General features: G+C 47.4%; 1 protein-coding gene across 3 annotated transcripts in view; it reads right to left on the reverse strand.

Moving 5' to 3' along the window:
• The window catches only part of Brd1 (bromodomain containing 1), a 48,253-nt gene extending 34,483 nt beyond the window's left edge, over positions 1-13,770 (reverse strand). For all 3 annotated transcript variants that reach the window (XR_012909598.1, XM_075960270.1, XM_075960269.1), the window contains exons 1-2: positions 13,632-13,770; positions 8,816-10,196 (exon numbers count right to left, since the gene is read on the reverse strand). Coding sequence is in view for 2 of the 3 variants with exons in the window: in XM_075960270.1 (XP_075816385.1) it covers positions 8,816-10,182 (1,367 nt within the window). In the remaining variant the exon portion in view is untranslated. The remainder of the gene's footprint in view (positions 1-8,815; positions 10,197-13,631) is intronic.
• Positions 13,771-13,798: the final 28 nt, after the last annotated feature.

Below are 13,798 nucleotides of genomic sequence, written 5' to 3' on the forward strand. Positions count from 1 at the left end.
CCCTCTGGCCAGCTCAACAGGCAGGCTGCAACTGTGTCTGGATAAAGAGCAGAAAGATCAGAAAACCCACTCAAACAGTTATTTTCAGACATTGTTCACAAAGATAATATTAAGATTTACAATGTATCAGGGGTTTAGAAGGCTTAGAGGTTAAGCCTGCTGGCTACTCTTTCACTGTTCAATTCCCTGAGTTCAATTCCCAGCAACCACATGGTAGCTCACAACCATCCGTAATAAGATCTGGTGCCTTCTCCTGGTCTGGCCTGCAGACATACATGCAGACAAAACACTGTATTCATAACAAATAAATAAATCTTTTTTTAAAATTGTAAAAAAAGAGATTTACAATATATCAATATAAAACAAAAATTCCTGAATCTTCGCAGTCACAAAATACTTGTGCTACTTTTGCCTTTGTTTTTCAGGGTGGGGGTATTGTTTTGAGATAGGACCTCCCTGGCCCCTCTCATATTAGTCAAGTGTGGTGGTACACACCTTTAATTCCAGGACAGCCAGAGCTATGTAGAGACCTTGTCTCAAAAAAAAAAAAAAAAAAAAAAGCAGGCTAGAGATGGCTCAATGGTTTAGAGCACTGGCTGCTTTTCCAAAGGAACTAGGTTCAGTCAGTTCCCAGCACCTACAAGGCAGCTCAAAACTGTCTTTAACTTCAGTTCTAGGGGTTCCCACCAATGCACATAAAATAAAATTTAAAACAAAAACCCTATGTGAATAATGAGGTAGTCCCTACCAGTATTCATATAGAACACTGCTATAATGGGCACAGCCATGTAGTCATGGGGACAGTCAGCAGAAAGCCCCAAATATTCTATGAGTTACCACTCTACTCCACTCAGCAATGCTGTGGAGCTGGACCAAGAACACAAGTCAGTAACCGTGGGGTTGTGAGGCCACAGGAAGGCCAACAGCAGATCCACCAGCAGTATGGAGGGAGTAGGCACTTAGGCTCTCTCCCATCATCCTCAACAAACAATTTTAGGACCCCAAGGCTCCTGCAGGAAACATGGAAAAACTCTCTGACCTATAGGATGAGATGATTTTAAGTCTGACCCAAAAGGCACGGTCCACACAGAAAAGGACTGACCCACAGGCCAAAACTCACTTCATCAAAAACTATAAATCTACAGTTATAAGAATCTTTTTTTTTTTTTTTTTTTGGTTTTTCAAAACAAGGTTTCCTTGTAGTTTTAGAGCCTGTCCTGGGACTAGCTTTTATAGACCAGGCTGGCCTCGAACTCACAGAGACTCCTGCCTCTGCCTCCTGAGTGCTGGGATTAAAGGCCTGCACCACCATTGCCCGGCCAGTTATAAGAATCTTTATCCACTGCAGGTCATGGACAGAGTCACATGGCTGGAACTTGTTTCTAACAAGGAAAAGGGAGACACAAGCAAGGGAGAACTGGCCAGTCGCAAGAACTTTTGGATTACATTGCTGAACAAATGGGTTCTCTTGACTTTATTTTGACTTTATTTAAAGTTTTTATTCTTTTCTTTTTCTTTTTCTCTCTCTCTCTTTTTTTTTTTTTTTTTTTGTAAATCATAGCTATCACTAAAAATGAGTGAGAGCTACAATGATTAGTGCTTGCTGACTCAGTACAGGGAGGGGCAAGCAAGTTCAAGAGATAGCAGGACACATATGTAAACCGCAGAGAGGGGTGTTAGATAGGATAACCCGCTTACACCCACCTATATACTGTAACAACTGTGGCAACATACATCCACCCCAAAATCCATATCCAGACTGCTCCTTCAAAGGTTCAATATCATACAGCCCCTTATCATCAAGGAATGGCTTCCTTCATGCTGCAGGGCCACTGGAGATGGCAGTACAAAGCATGCAGGTGGAGTGGGATAGCTGCATAAAAGTTTAAATAATGCACTCCAGGAGTGTGTGTACACGCGCACAAACGTGCATGCTTGAGTGCGAGACGGAACCAGCCACCCCAGATGTATGTGAATACTATTAGAAGAATAAGAACAGGGACTGCAGGACTTCAAAGGTGACCCTGTCTCTGCTACATCTTACATCTGATAATTCAAATTATGTTAGTCTTTGGGTTTTTTCCTTATTTAGAATTTTCTAGGCAAAAGTCATAAGAAGTGGGGAAATGACACTTCTACCTATGTACGTGAACAGATCCAGACTCTCTGCAGATGCTCCACACAACTCATTTCTGGAGAGTGAATCTGTAAAATCAGCCCAGCATTTCCCACACATCCTCAACTTTATAACGAACTCAACTCATGTTCACCACAGCTCCATGGTCAGACTAGCAAGAGTCTCTCACCTTATAGCATCAACAAATAGAATTTTAAAGTCTTGAAAAAAAAGAAGTATTATTTTAAAGTCTTGGTTTTTGCCTCCAAGGATCTCTAGGCATAAAGCACAGAACACCTTCTGGTCAACAGATGGCCATGTGAAGCCTGGACTGCCAAGACCACAACCGTGACAGTCACAGAGAGAGAGCTGGCAAGTTGGGCATCCTCATGGCTGCCTATAACAAGACACTCACCACAAAGAAATGACCAGCAGCCAAGATCTCAGAGGTGACAGCTCAACTGTGGCCGAGGCCAATTTTATTATAAATGCTATCAAATGGTTGACCCCTCACCCCATGAGATAGTGACAAGTGGCTCCTCTCAGATCCTCCAGGACCCCTCACAATGCCCATGTAGGGAAACTTCCCAGCCTACCCAGGTCACTGACAAACCAGTACAAAAGGAGGAGAACAGAAGCACCACGGAGAAGGAAGACACAAGATGACCTGAGGATGAACACTTACTCTACCATCAAAGGAAAGACTGGCCAAGCAGAAACAACCCTCAGTCTGGAATTGTTTTCAAGCCTCACCACAGATGTTAGACTACACACAGGAAACAATATTCTTCTCAAATAGCATGATAAAAAAAGACCAACAACTGAGCCGGAGAGATTGCTCAGCGGTTAAGAGCACTGCCTGTTCTTCCAAAGGTCCTGAGTTGAATTCCCAGCAACTATATGATGGCTCACAGCCACCTATAATGAGACCTGAAGCCCTCTTCTGGCCTGTAGACATACATGCCAGAAGAACAGTACTTTTAAAAAATAAATAAAAAATAAAAACATCACCCACAGAGAATATGTAGGCTCCATGTACCTGTGGGCAGCAACCCCTTTGGCAAACCCCTACTTCCAAAAATACTTACATTACAACTCATAACAGTAGCAAAATTACAGTTATGAAGTAGCAAAAACGTTATGGCTGGGGGTCCCCACAACATGAGAAACTGTTAAAGGATAGCAGCACTAGGAAGGCTGAGAACCACTGCTCTACACAACCACAGGAGGAAAACTTACTCCACATTCAAGCACAACTTCAGTGAACCAGAAGGCAATACCAGACAAACTCAAAAAGAACATTTTTCCAGGTAGCACAGAAGACAAAGACTGAAAATACCCAAACCCAGGAAGACTGAAGAGACTCAATAGTCACAGCACAGCAGCTGAATGGGTTTTGATACAGCTACACACCCCAGCCCTGTGTCCACAGGACACTGCCCAGAGTCTCACCTGCCTACCTTCAGGCTCTCTGACTCCTTACCTTCCAGCTGGCCCAATGATCTGACACCTCAGAAAACAGTTATCAGAATGGTCTTCCTATGACTTGGAGGGTTTGAGGAAGGCAGGGTTAGGTGCACGGAGCAACAGTCAGGCACTGAGACTACCTCTAGAAGGTGGATGCATACAGGACTTAGACATTGTGTCCTTCCCCATTGCAAAGACATAATTTAAAACCTATATCCAGAAGGGCACCTGACCATGCAAGGGGATGTGTGTAAGTCTCCACAATCCATGTATAAGGATGTATACAGTTCACAGCAGAACACTAGCAATAAGTAACTAGGTGAACTAATGGAGGTCTTTTTTGTTCCGTTTGTTTGTTTTGAAAATTTTAAACAGTCAAACTTGGGTGTCCTGCTGACCTCAGGGTCCCTTCCCTTGGGCAGCTCTGGTACCAAGTTCACCCCACTGTCAGCTTTGAGTGAACTCAAACTGAACAGCAACAGTAGTGAGACAGCAGGAACAATCTGCCCCCAGCAATAAACTTCTAAAATAAATATCTACCTCTGTTTCTGCAAAGTAACTATGATGACAATTAAAAGGAGGAGAAAATCAGCCACACTGGAGACGCCCCCTCAGATGAGTGCCCAGAGACAAAACACCCAGGCCCACTAGGGGATGGTGTCCAGATGGTGGGAACAGAGTCAGTAAGATGGGTGGCTTGTACACACAGATCTCGGATCAATAATGGCACAGCTTTACAAGGGCAAGCTAATGTAACACATCAGAAGGCATGCTGCTGCTGACACCGTCTAATGAGTAGACAGACCCACTGTTCCCCTAGACTGATTTGGCTCTTTCCACTTGCCAGGTACCAGGGTGGGCACCCTGCCTTCCACACCGTAGTATGTCATTTTGTACTTTTCAGTTGGTTTCTTTCATGCTTCTTCCCCAGTATCACTATTGTAGATGCATCTGCCTGCTTTCCAAGGTCCTCCCACAGCAGCAAACACCCCTATGTTGCTCTCAGTACATGCAGGGTAGGGCTTCCACCTGGGAGGGATGGGGCCAACCTGTGGCAGATGGAAATGTTTATCAAACACAGATGCTCTTTGCCATAATAGGGCTACATGCTGATAACCTCACACCAACAAGTCAAGAGTTCATTTCTTGCATCTCTCCTACCAAACAGCCTAGTTAAGCAACAGTTTCCCACCAAGAGTTCTCGCTCATTCTCTTTGTGCCACTCACGAAGCTGTGGCTCACATCAGTGCGTCGCCAGCACCTCCAGAGTCTATGACACATATTGCTAGCCCGAAAAGGGCAAAGCTCCAAGTGTGTTTTGTACTGAATGCATAGAATGACACGGTAACTCAGTCAAGCATGCTGCTACACCCCTTTAGTTCCAGTTCTCAGGATGCAGAGGCTGGTGGATTGCAATGAGTTTGAGGCTAGTCTAACCTACATAGTGAATTCCAGGACAGCCAAAGCTACGTAGTAAGACCATCTCAAAAATTTAAAAAAAAGAAAGAAAAGAGAAAAGTGGGGTGTAGTGGTACACACACCTTTAATACCAGCACTCCATAAGCAGAGGCAGGAGGATCTTTGTGAGTTCAAAGCCAGCCTGATCTATAGAGCAAGTTCCAGGAGAGCCAGGACAACACAGAGAAACCCTGTCTCAGGGGAAGAAAAAAAAGGTAAATCAAATCTTAAGTCAGGGACTAGCTATATAATTAACTGCCAGAAGCACGGAGGAGGAAAAAGGTACAAATCCTAACAGAATTCAATACTATACTCAAAAGCAAGAGCTACTCTATCCAATGAAACCCGTAAGTGTTCATATTCCATTTTTGTCTTTTTCCCAAAGTCAGATCAAGAACTGCCAATATGAATACCACCAAAGAAAAGGAGCCCCAGTCTCAACTCACTACTCAGGCATCTTCTGTACTGAATAAAATGCACAGCAATTATCCAAGTGGCTAGAGGCTCTAAGTCCCAAGCCAGATCTAGGCAGACAACAGCCACACCCACTAGCAGTCACTCTCCTGGAAATAAAAAGTACTGCCCTGCATAGCCAAGGCAAGAAAATTAGTAGGCTTAATACTTCAGGGAACCTGTAGCTCAGGACTCCAAGCTTCCGTCTTCAACCTTCCCCAAACTTAAACACTTATGTTCTTCAAAACTTTTTCTCTTTTGGAGACAGGGGTCTCTTGATGTAATCCTGGCTGTCCAGGAGCTCACTATGTACAGCAGGCTAGCCCTGAACTCAGAGATCCACCTGTCTCTGCTTCCCAAGGGTTGGTATTTAAGCTGTGCACCATCTCATCCAGCACTGCCCTCAGTCTATTGGTTACAGTTAGTGCAAAGATGTCCAATCAAAGAGTCACAGAAAGTTCCTAAATAAGTGGGCAAAGTCAAGACTATCTGCATCTGATCTCTAAAGTTTATGGCTTAAATAAATCAAAAGCAATCTTTATGGTTTACAAATGCCAAATAATAAAAATATGAATAACTAGAAATACACTTTTTTTTTAAAGTTCTCCTCAAACAACTGTTCCTCCCTCCTCAGGTGAGACCTGCCTGCATCCTGAATGAGCCTGGAATGTCACATGACAGACACTCTAGTTGACAGACTAAACTCTGAAAAGCAGCAGCCCTCTGTCTCCAGCTACACCCTACATGTGCACACGCTCTGTCCTTTATGCCCTCCCCCTGCCCCCAGAGGCAAGTCTATTCCCACGTAACCAGCAGACTGAGGGTAGTGGGAACTTGTCCAGGGACACGGTAGTCAAAGATATCAGAATTCCCTGGAGACCGGGGCAATACAAACTCTTTTAAGTTCGTCAGAACAAACTTCTGGTTCAGGTACTTTTATCTCTATTCAAAGCTGACTTAAGTTTGTTCCTAAATTAAGGGGAAAAGGGGAGAGGGGGAGAAATGGTTATGTAGTTAAAGCACTTGTTTCTCGTGCAAAGGATGTGAGTTCAATTCCCAGCACCCCCACATACCGACTCACAAAAAAAACACCCATAACTCCAGTTCCAGGGGATCTGAAGCCCTCTTCTGACTTTGGCAGGAACCAATCATACACATAGTGCACTTAAATACATGCAGTCTAAACATTCATACACACAGGGGAATAAATCTTAAAGCAGCAGCAGCAGTAGCCAAGTAAGCATGCTGGTTTACACCTGTAATCCCATTATTCAAGAGGCTGAAGCTGTGAGTTTGAGACCTGCCTGGGATACATAGTGAGTTTGAGGCAAGCCTGGTCTACATAGTGAGATCCATCTCCAAACAAAATAAGACAAGAAAGGACAGGACAGGACATGGTCAGCACCTAACAAACTGAAGCAAGAGACTCACAAGTACGAGGCCGACCCAGCATGCTTAGTAAGTCCCAGGTGATCCTGGAACAGATAAGACTTTGTCTGGGAGAGAGCATAAGCTGGGTGCACCTCTTACCTGCTGAACTCTACAATAGACCCTGAAGTATTTAGAGCTTCAAGTTCTTTCCTCAACGGTTCTGGCTACAGAAGGCCAAAGAGCCTTTGTTCTCACCTGCAGATCCTCCTTCCCACAGTCCCACCCATCTGGCAGCTCTCATGTTCCAAACCTGAACATCAGGAACCACAGGTACAAGGATTGCACCCATCACCTCAAACAGGTAATATCTGGCGCTGACCAGAGAAGTACTGATAGACTGTTGTTTCATTTACTTCAGTTTTGGTAAAACGCAACTTTTTCATGGCTCTTGATATAACCCTATCCTTTCTGCCTCAGAAGGAGAAATCCCAGTTAAACTATCTTTGAAGTCAGGCTGAAAATGTTACCAATACAGGCATGCTGGTTTTCACAGGGTCTGGTCTGAGCACTGGGTTATGCACTCTCTAGCCATTCATGGGGTTTTCACAGGGTCTGGCCTGAGCACCGGGTTATGCACTCTATTCATTTTTGATTCACTGATTGTAAGAAGGAGATATAGCTCTACGATAACACAGCATTTACAAAAACTGTTTTAAACTCTAATACAAAGACAGTACTGGTTCCTTTTATGTTAAAACTGTGCTCCCAACTCAGCCAGTAAACTCACGGTGGCACCATAGTGCCCAACTCCAATGTATAACACAAGCTACTAAGAATGAGCAACTTCTTCAAGTCAAACATTAAGGAAAAAAAAACCTAATGGTCACTGTGTTAAAGACAGCCTCAGCCCTTTAACAATAAGAATATTCTGAAAGTCTACAGTCCACTCGTTTGCCAAGTACCTGTCTTTACAAAGCAGTCCTGTCACCAATACCCAGGTAAGCTGCTTCTGAGCAGCTGTCTGCTTCTCATGAACATCACCATCTCGGGGCTTTACATACCTGACCATACTAAAAGTCCATACCCTTCACAGAAAATTACTTCCTCCAGGCTCATGGACAGGGTTCAAATGGGTGCTATGATGTGAAAAAGAACATTCTTCCTTTTACATAATGAAACAAAAAAGGCAAGCCAAGGAGTACAGAAGACAAAGGGATTGAGGGCAGATCAGGGCAGACTGAGGGGGATTTGAAGCAGTCCCTAAGTAGCACAGAAGGGCACAGCAGGACTCCTATCACCAGGAACACAAGACTGTGGGCCGTCACACAGTCACCCTTCTGTAGATCAGGCAACAGTTGCACTACTGAAGACATCAGCAGCAAAAGAAGAAAGAAGTCAGATGTGGTGGTGAGCACCTTTACCCCACACTTGGGAGCTGGAGACAGAAGATCCCTGTGAGTCCAAGACTAGCAGGAAGACCATCATCTCCCTGCTAACAGCAGCTCCCAGTCTGGGCTCAGCTCAGGGGCACCTTACAGAGGATGGCGGTTCACTTTTTCAGCCACATGCTTTTCTTTAACTTTTTTACAAGGTCCCAAACTCTGGCAGTAAGCGAGCTTAAACATGTTACACAGATGGGAAGAAAACCTAGGATGCTATGAAATCCAGAAGCCAGGGCAGAGTGAATACCAGTGTGGCTGTGGCTCCTATAACCATGCCTACCTTATACTCAAGGCCGCTTAGTCACAAAGAATTGTAAACTATCCCAATCTATAACTTCTCTTACATTTTTGCCCACTGGAAAAGTAGCAAACGAATGGAGACATGGCTTAAGAAACGACTCTCAGAAGGTACAACAGACAAATGGAGGGCTTCCTGCAGCCCTGATCTGTGTCCTCCATCAAGTCTGTCAATCCAGGCTCATCTGCACCCAAGTTCAGATGCACTTACCTCTGAGGGGGAATATACGGAGCACACACGGTCGGCAGAACCGCACAGGGCTCAGCCACTGCTTTCTTAGCCTTTTTTGCTTTTTTCCTGACCTTGGACGTAGACCTGACCGTTTTGACTGAACTTTCTTTTCGACAGACACCATTTTTCATTTCAACATCTCCATAAATGTTCAGCGGCCTCCGGGTACAGCCTGGAGGTGTGTGGACGTCACAATAAGCAGTCTTTCTGACAGAGAACGTGGTGCTGCCTCCAGTCAGCTCCTTCACAGGCTCCATCTTCATGTACAAGCCAGCCTTCTGAGCACATGTCACATGGAATGCTGTGTAGCAATTTGCTTTGTGGCACTGAATGCAGGCACCCACGCCTTTCTGCTTACAGAGGTAGCATGTCAGTTTCCACCGAGCAGGAGGTATGTTCCTCACACCATCGATGGGTTCAATGAATACCGTGTTGGCAAAGCCAACCTCTGGGATCCACAGGGCACATACCACATGGCCCCAGCGGTCATCGTCTGTCTTTTTGAAGGCACCACCCTTATTCGGGCACAGCACGCAATCCGCAGGGCGGGCCCGAGACTGCAGGCAGTGGCGGCAAAGCCACTGGCCCTCAGGGATGTAGGGCACCCCATAGCACTCCTGGTGCACAGCCAGGTTACACATGTCACAAAAGAGTATAACATTGCTGTTCTGACACTCCCCATCCATGCAGATGCAGCAAACGGCATCCTCATCAATCAAGGACTGCTGCTCGCCCTGCTTCTGGTTCTCACAATATGACTCCTTCTCAAAGCGATCCATTAGGAACTCAAACATATTCTGTGACACAGCTGAGACACAGTCACCCTTCCTCTTCTCATTGATGATCTCTAACCAGGCATAATCTTCCTCATCCATGTCATACTCTACCTCATTGTCCAGCTCCTCAGCTGACTTCTCAATGAATTTGTAGTACACAGGGGGCCTCCTGGGTGCAGATGGAGGACTATACTCCACAATCCGCACCTTGGGCTCAGGAAGGGCACTGGCTGAAGCTGGTGTGCCATGGGTGCTGGGGAGGGCTTCATTTTTCTTTTTAACTCTGTTGTTTTTGTGACGCTTAGTTCTTAAGCAAACAGGCGGCCTCTCGCTGTTTTCTTTATTACTGTTGCATTCGCTCATTTCTTGAGCAGTGAGGTCATCTTCTAGTATGATCTCCAAGGGATCAAAAATACTGATCCGATGCAAGCGTCCTTCAATTTCTATCTCCACCATCCTTTGAGCTTGTGCGTACGTTAATGTTTCTCGAGTGGGGGAGTGTTTAATACTGCACGGGGAAGAAGGATGCCTCGCTGCAGAGCCTCGATGACATCGTCCTTTCCTCCTCATTTGGCAATGATTACCTAAAATAAAGTCAATAACAAAGTTAATTCCATGCAGGATGACAAGACCAGAAAACCACAAAATATGCTTGGGTAACACTAACAAATCAACTCAACACCCCACAAATGAAGCTCGGAGCTTGAATACTTCTGAGACTTCCAAACAACTTCTCCTAGGACATTTCAATAGTGCCCATCACCACATCCAAGTAACGATACTGATGGGCACAGACGCAGAAGGGAGCAGCTCTCAGGGTTCTTGCTTAACAGCTAGGGCACAGGTGCATACTACACATAAGTCACCATTTTAGATCAAGCCAAGTCACCTACAAGCCGGGCAGTGGTGGTGCACACCTTTAATCCCAGCACTTGGGGGACAGAGATAGGCAGATCTCTGTGAGTTCTAGGCCAGCCTGGTCTACAGCACTAATTTCAGGACAGCTAAGGCTGTTACACAGAGAAACCCTGTCACCCCCCACCCCCAAAAAAAGGAAAACAAAAGAAAAAGTTGCCTACAAAACAGCAACATGCCCTCCAGAGTTTGAGACCTTGGCCTCTTGCTCACAAGTATAGGATTGTTTTTCAGGTAGACTTCACATCACATAGATACCTGTAGCCACAAAGCAGGCATTCTCAATGGCCACCTAGACTTAACAAGCCTTTTAGCTCTCCTTTCTCTTTTCCACCACTGCCTAGCTGAGGGCTCCTATGAACCCTGTGCTGGGGGCCAGTAGCTTCCATAACTCAGTAACATAAAGTAGTCCATTCTTCCCAAACACATCCTACAAACATACAGCCTTGTCAGGACTTAGAAAGGAACCCTGAACAGATCTGTTGAATATCTTTGCCCCAAGCAGTCCAATGTAGCTTCCACAGAGCCTAAGCAGTGACCACCATGGAAACTCCCATGGGCAGCATCAGCCTTTCTCTTCATTCAGGCCAGCATCTGGCTATGTGCTGGGACACATACTCTTCAAGTCAATGTAGCTGTGAGCAAGAAGTCAAAAGGCATCTCTGCTGTCTTCCTGACACACTTGAAAATGTTCATATCTTGCTCCAAAGAAAGGATGGGTTCTGACAAACCTCAAATAGCCTGCAGAATTCCCCCTACCCCAACAAATCAGAGTCCTTGTCACTGGCTCACATGCCTGAAAACTTCAATGCAGAGAATTGTTCATTTCCAGTGTGGACAAAATCAGGGTACTGCCAGCCTACACTCCCACCTCATTGTTGAGGACTCCTGGCCTTTCAGTTTTCCCTGAGGTGACTTGGTATCTGAACCACTAATCAAGCAGGACAAGCACATGGAGCAACAACAGCAGAGACAATTCAAACTCTTCCCTCTACACGAGCCCACTTCACTGAGATGAAGCAAAAAGACTGACTCCCAGGCATTCCAAGATGAACAACCGTCAGAGCAGTCCAGATCACAGCTCTTGAGGAAGCCTGGATTCACAACCTCATAATTATCTTATCAGTCTTCGAGAAAAACCCTCAGAGAGCAGACTTCACACTTTTTAGTCCCAGAAAGAAATCTCTACAAATCGTATATGCAGTTTTTAAGATAAATCTTACAGGATGCAGAAACCCACGTTTTGTGTGAAAATTAGATACTATCTCCCTATGAACAAGAACAAGAAGACACTGGTCGGCCAGACCCAATGCACCTGCATCTGTGGGGCCTCGAGGAACCTACTCAACCCTGGATTCTCAGGGAGCCGTCAGCAAACCCACCAGAGCCAGCCCTTGGCCACTAGCAGCATCCCGTAGGTTAGACAGATGCACATCCTAGTGTCAGCAACATATCCTGCACACAGAGAACCATGGTGCACCCACGGACACTTCACAAATCACTACCAGGACAGGGTAGAAGCAACAGCTCCCAGATTAAAGACAAACACGTAATTTTCTCCTCTACAGTAAAGTACTGCAACCAACCCTTCAAATCCCACATTCTTCTAGTGAGCACTGAAGGTCTTTAAACCACTTTTCGACAAGAACTGAACCTAATACTTAACGGCCACAGCCGCTCTGTAATTTGAAAATGTAATTGTGACCCGGGGAAAGAGGGCATTTAGCAGTACTGCTCAGTCCGGGGCCCAACAATCTCATCTGCTTCCTCGTTTTACCTATATCCGCCCAGCACTTTGACCCTCCGGCTCTGTGCAGAAACAAGCATTTCCATGGAGGGATCAGCAAAGGCAATAAGCATGCTTTCTCCAGAAATAACTGTGTTACACACATCCTAAAAAAGCTTTGCTGGCAAAAAAGAGGAAAAGACTCCATGCTCAAAATCAGCTCGGTTCATTTCCTGCCCTGACGTTTGTAGGCAAGCTTCTTCCAGCTTCTTCTACCCCTCACTGTAAAAGCACGCACAGGAAAGAGACACACCTCTAACGGTGGTGTGACCATTCAAGGAATGAACACAGACTCAGGACAGCGCCAGACCCAGCAGGTGTTAAAAAAGTAAATAAATACCCCAACTCTGTAACTATATGTTACCAGATGACAGAAACTCTTAAAACAGTCGCAGCTGGGTGAAGGGAATGGCCTCCATTAAGGGGGCGTTTTCCTAGGTGTGTGAAAGTGTGTCACAACTGCAGTGCACGAAGAAGAGCAGTGTTTTCTGCAAATTATGCACAGGAAAGTTGCTTCTCTCCTAAAGGCCCAAGAAAAGTCGCGCACGCGCGTTCGTTTCTCAGCGTTTCCTGCACACATCCACGGAGTTTGGCGGAGCTGCGGGCTTGCTCCGGAGATAGCAGGACACGCTCGACTTAGGAAATCTTCCGAGCCCATCCCTCTTCAAGGGAGTTTCCTGTCTTGGCAAAATAGATCGGACCTATTTGTTACATAATGCGACCCGCTCCGCAACGCCAAGGCTTCGGGCGAGGGACATAGGCAGACGCTGCGAGACCCCAGGCCTTCCGCCTCCTCCGCTGTCCGACGCCCGGCCTCGATGTGGCCCCGGCCGCTCAGAGAGACCGCCGGGACGCCCAGAGCCCGCCCGGCACGACTGCTTCCCCGCCTCCTGAGCCCCGCCGCCGGCTCCATTCTCTTGGCCGCGCCTTCCGCGCCGCGGAGGCCTCCTTCTACGCCTCTGTCTCCCCGACCCCGCCGTGGCCTCCGTGTCCCTCTCCACCCCCACCCGGCCGCGGCCTCCGCCTCCGCGATCCCGCCGCGGTCTCGCCTCCCCGGCCTCTTCGGCAAGCCGCCGGCACCCATCTCTGCGTCCCCGGGCGCGCCGACTCACGGCGGCCCACGCCGGCCCGGCCTTCTCAGTCCTCCCCGGCCTCCGCTCCCGCCAGGCCTCACGGCCTCCGGGCCTCGCCGTCCCGACTCTTCGGCCTCCCCGCCCGCGGACAATGCGGAGCCGCCACCGCGGCCGCCAAACATGGCGCCGGCGCCTCCGCCCCGGCCGGCGAAGCGGGCGGCGAGCAGCGACCGTCAGACACTCACCTTCGGGGCGCCGCGGCCGCGGGAGCCCGGCGGGCGGGCAGGCGCGGGGGCCGGCGAGGCCGAGGCGGCGCTAATGGCGCCGCGGCTCCTCCGCCAACGGCCGCGCAGCCGAGCCCCGCCGGGCTCCGGGGCGCGCTCGACCGGCGGCTCCGGGCCCGCAGGGCGCC

The sequence above is a fragment of the Microtus pennsylvanicus genome, chromosome 2 (assembly GCF_037038515.1).
Source record: "Microtus pennsylvanicus isolate mMicPen1 chromosome 2, mMicPen1.hap1, whole genome shotgun sequence".
Taxonomy (NCBI): Eukaryota; Metazoa; Chordata; class Mammalia; order Rodentia; family Cricetidae; genus Microtus; species Microtus pennsylvanicus.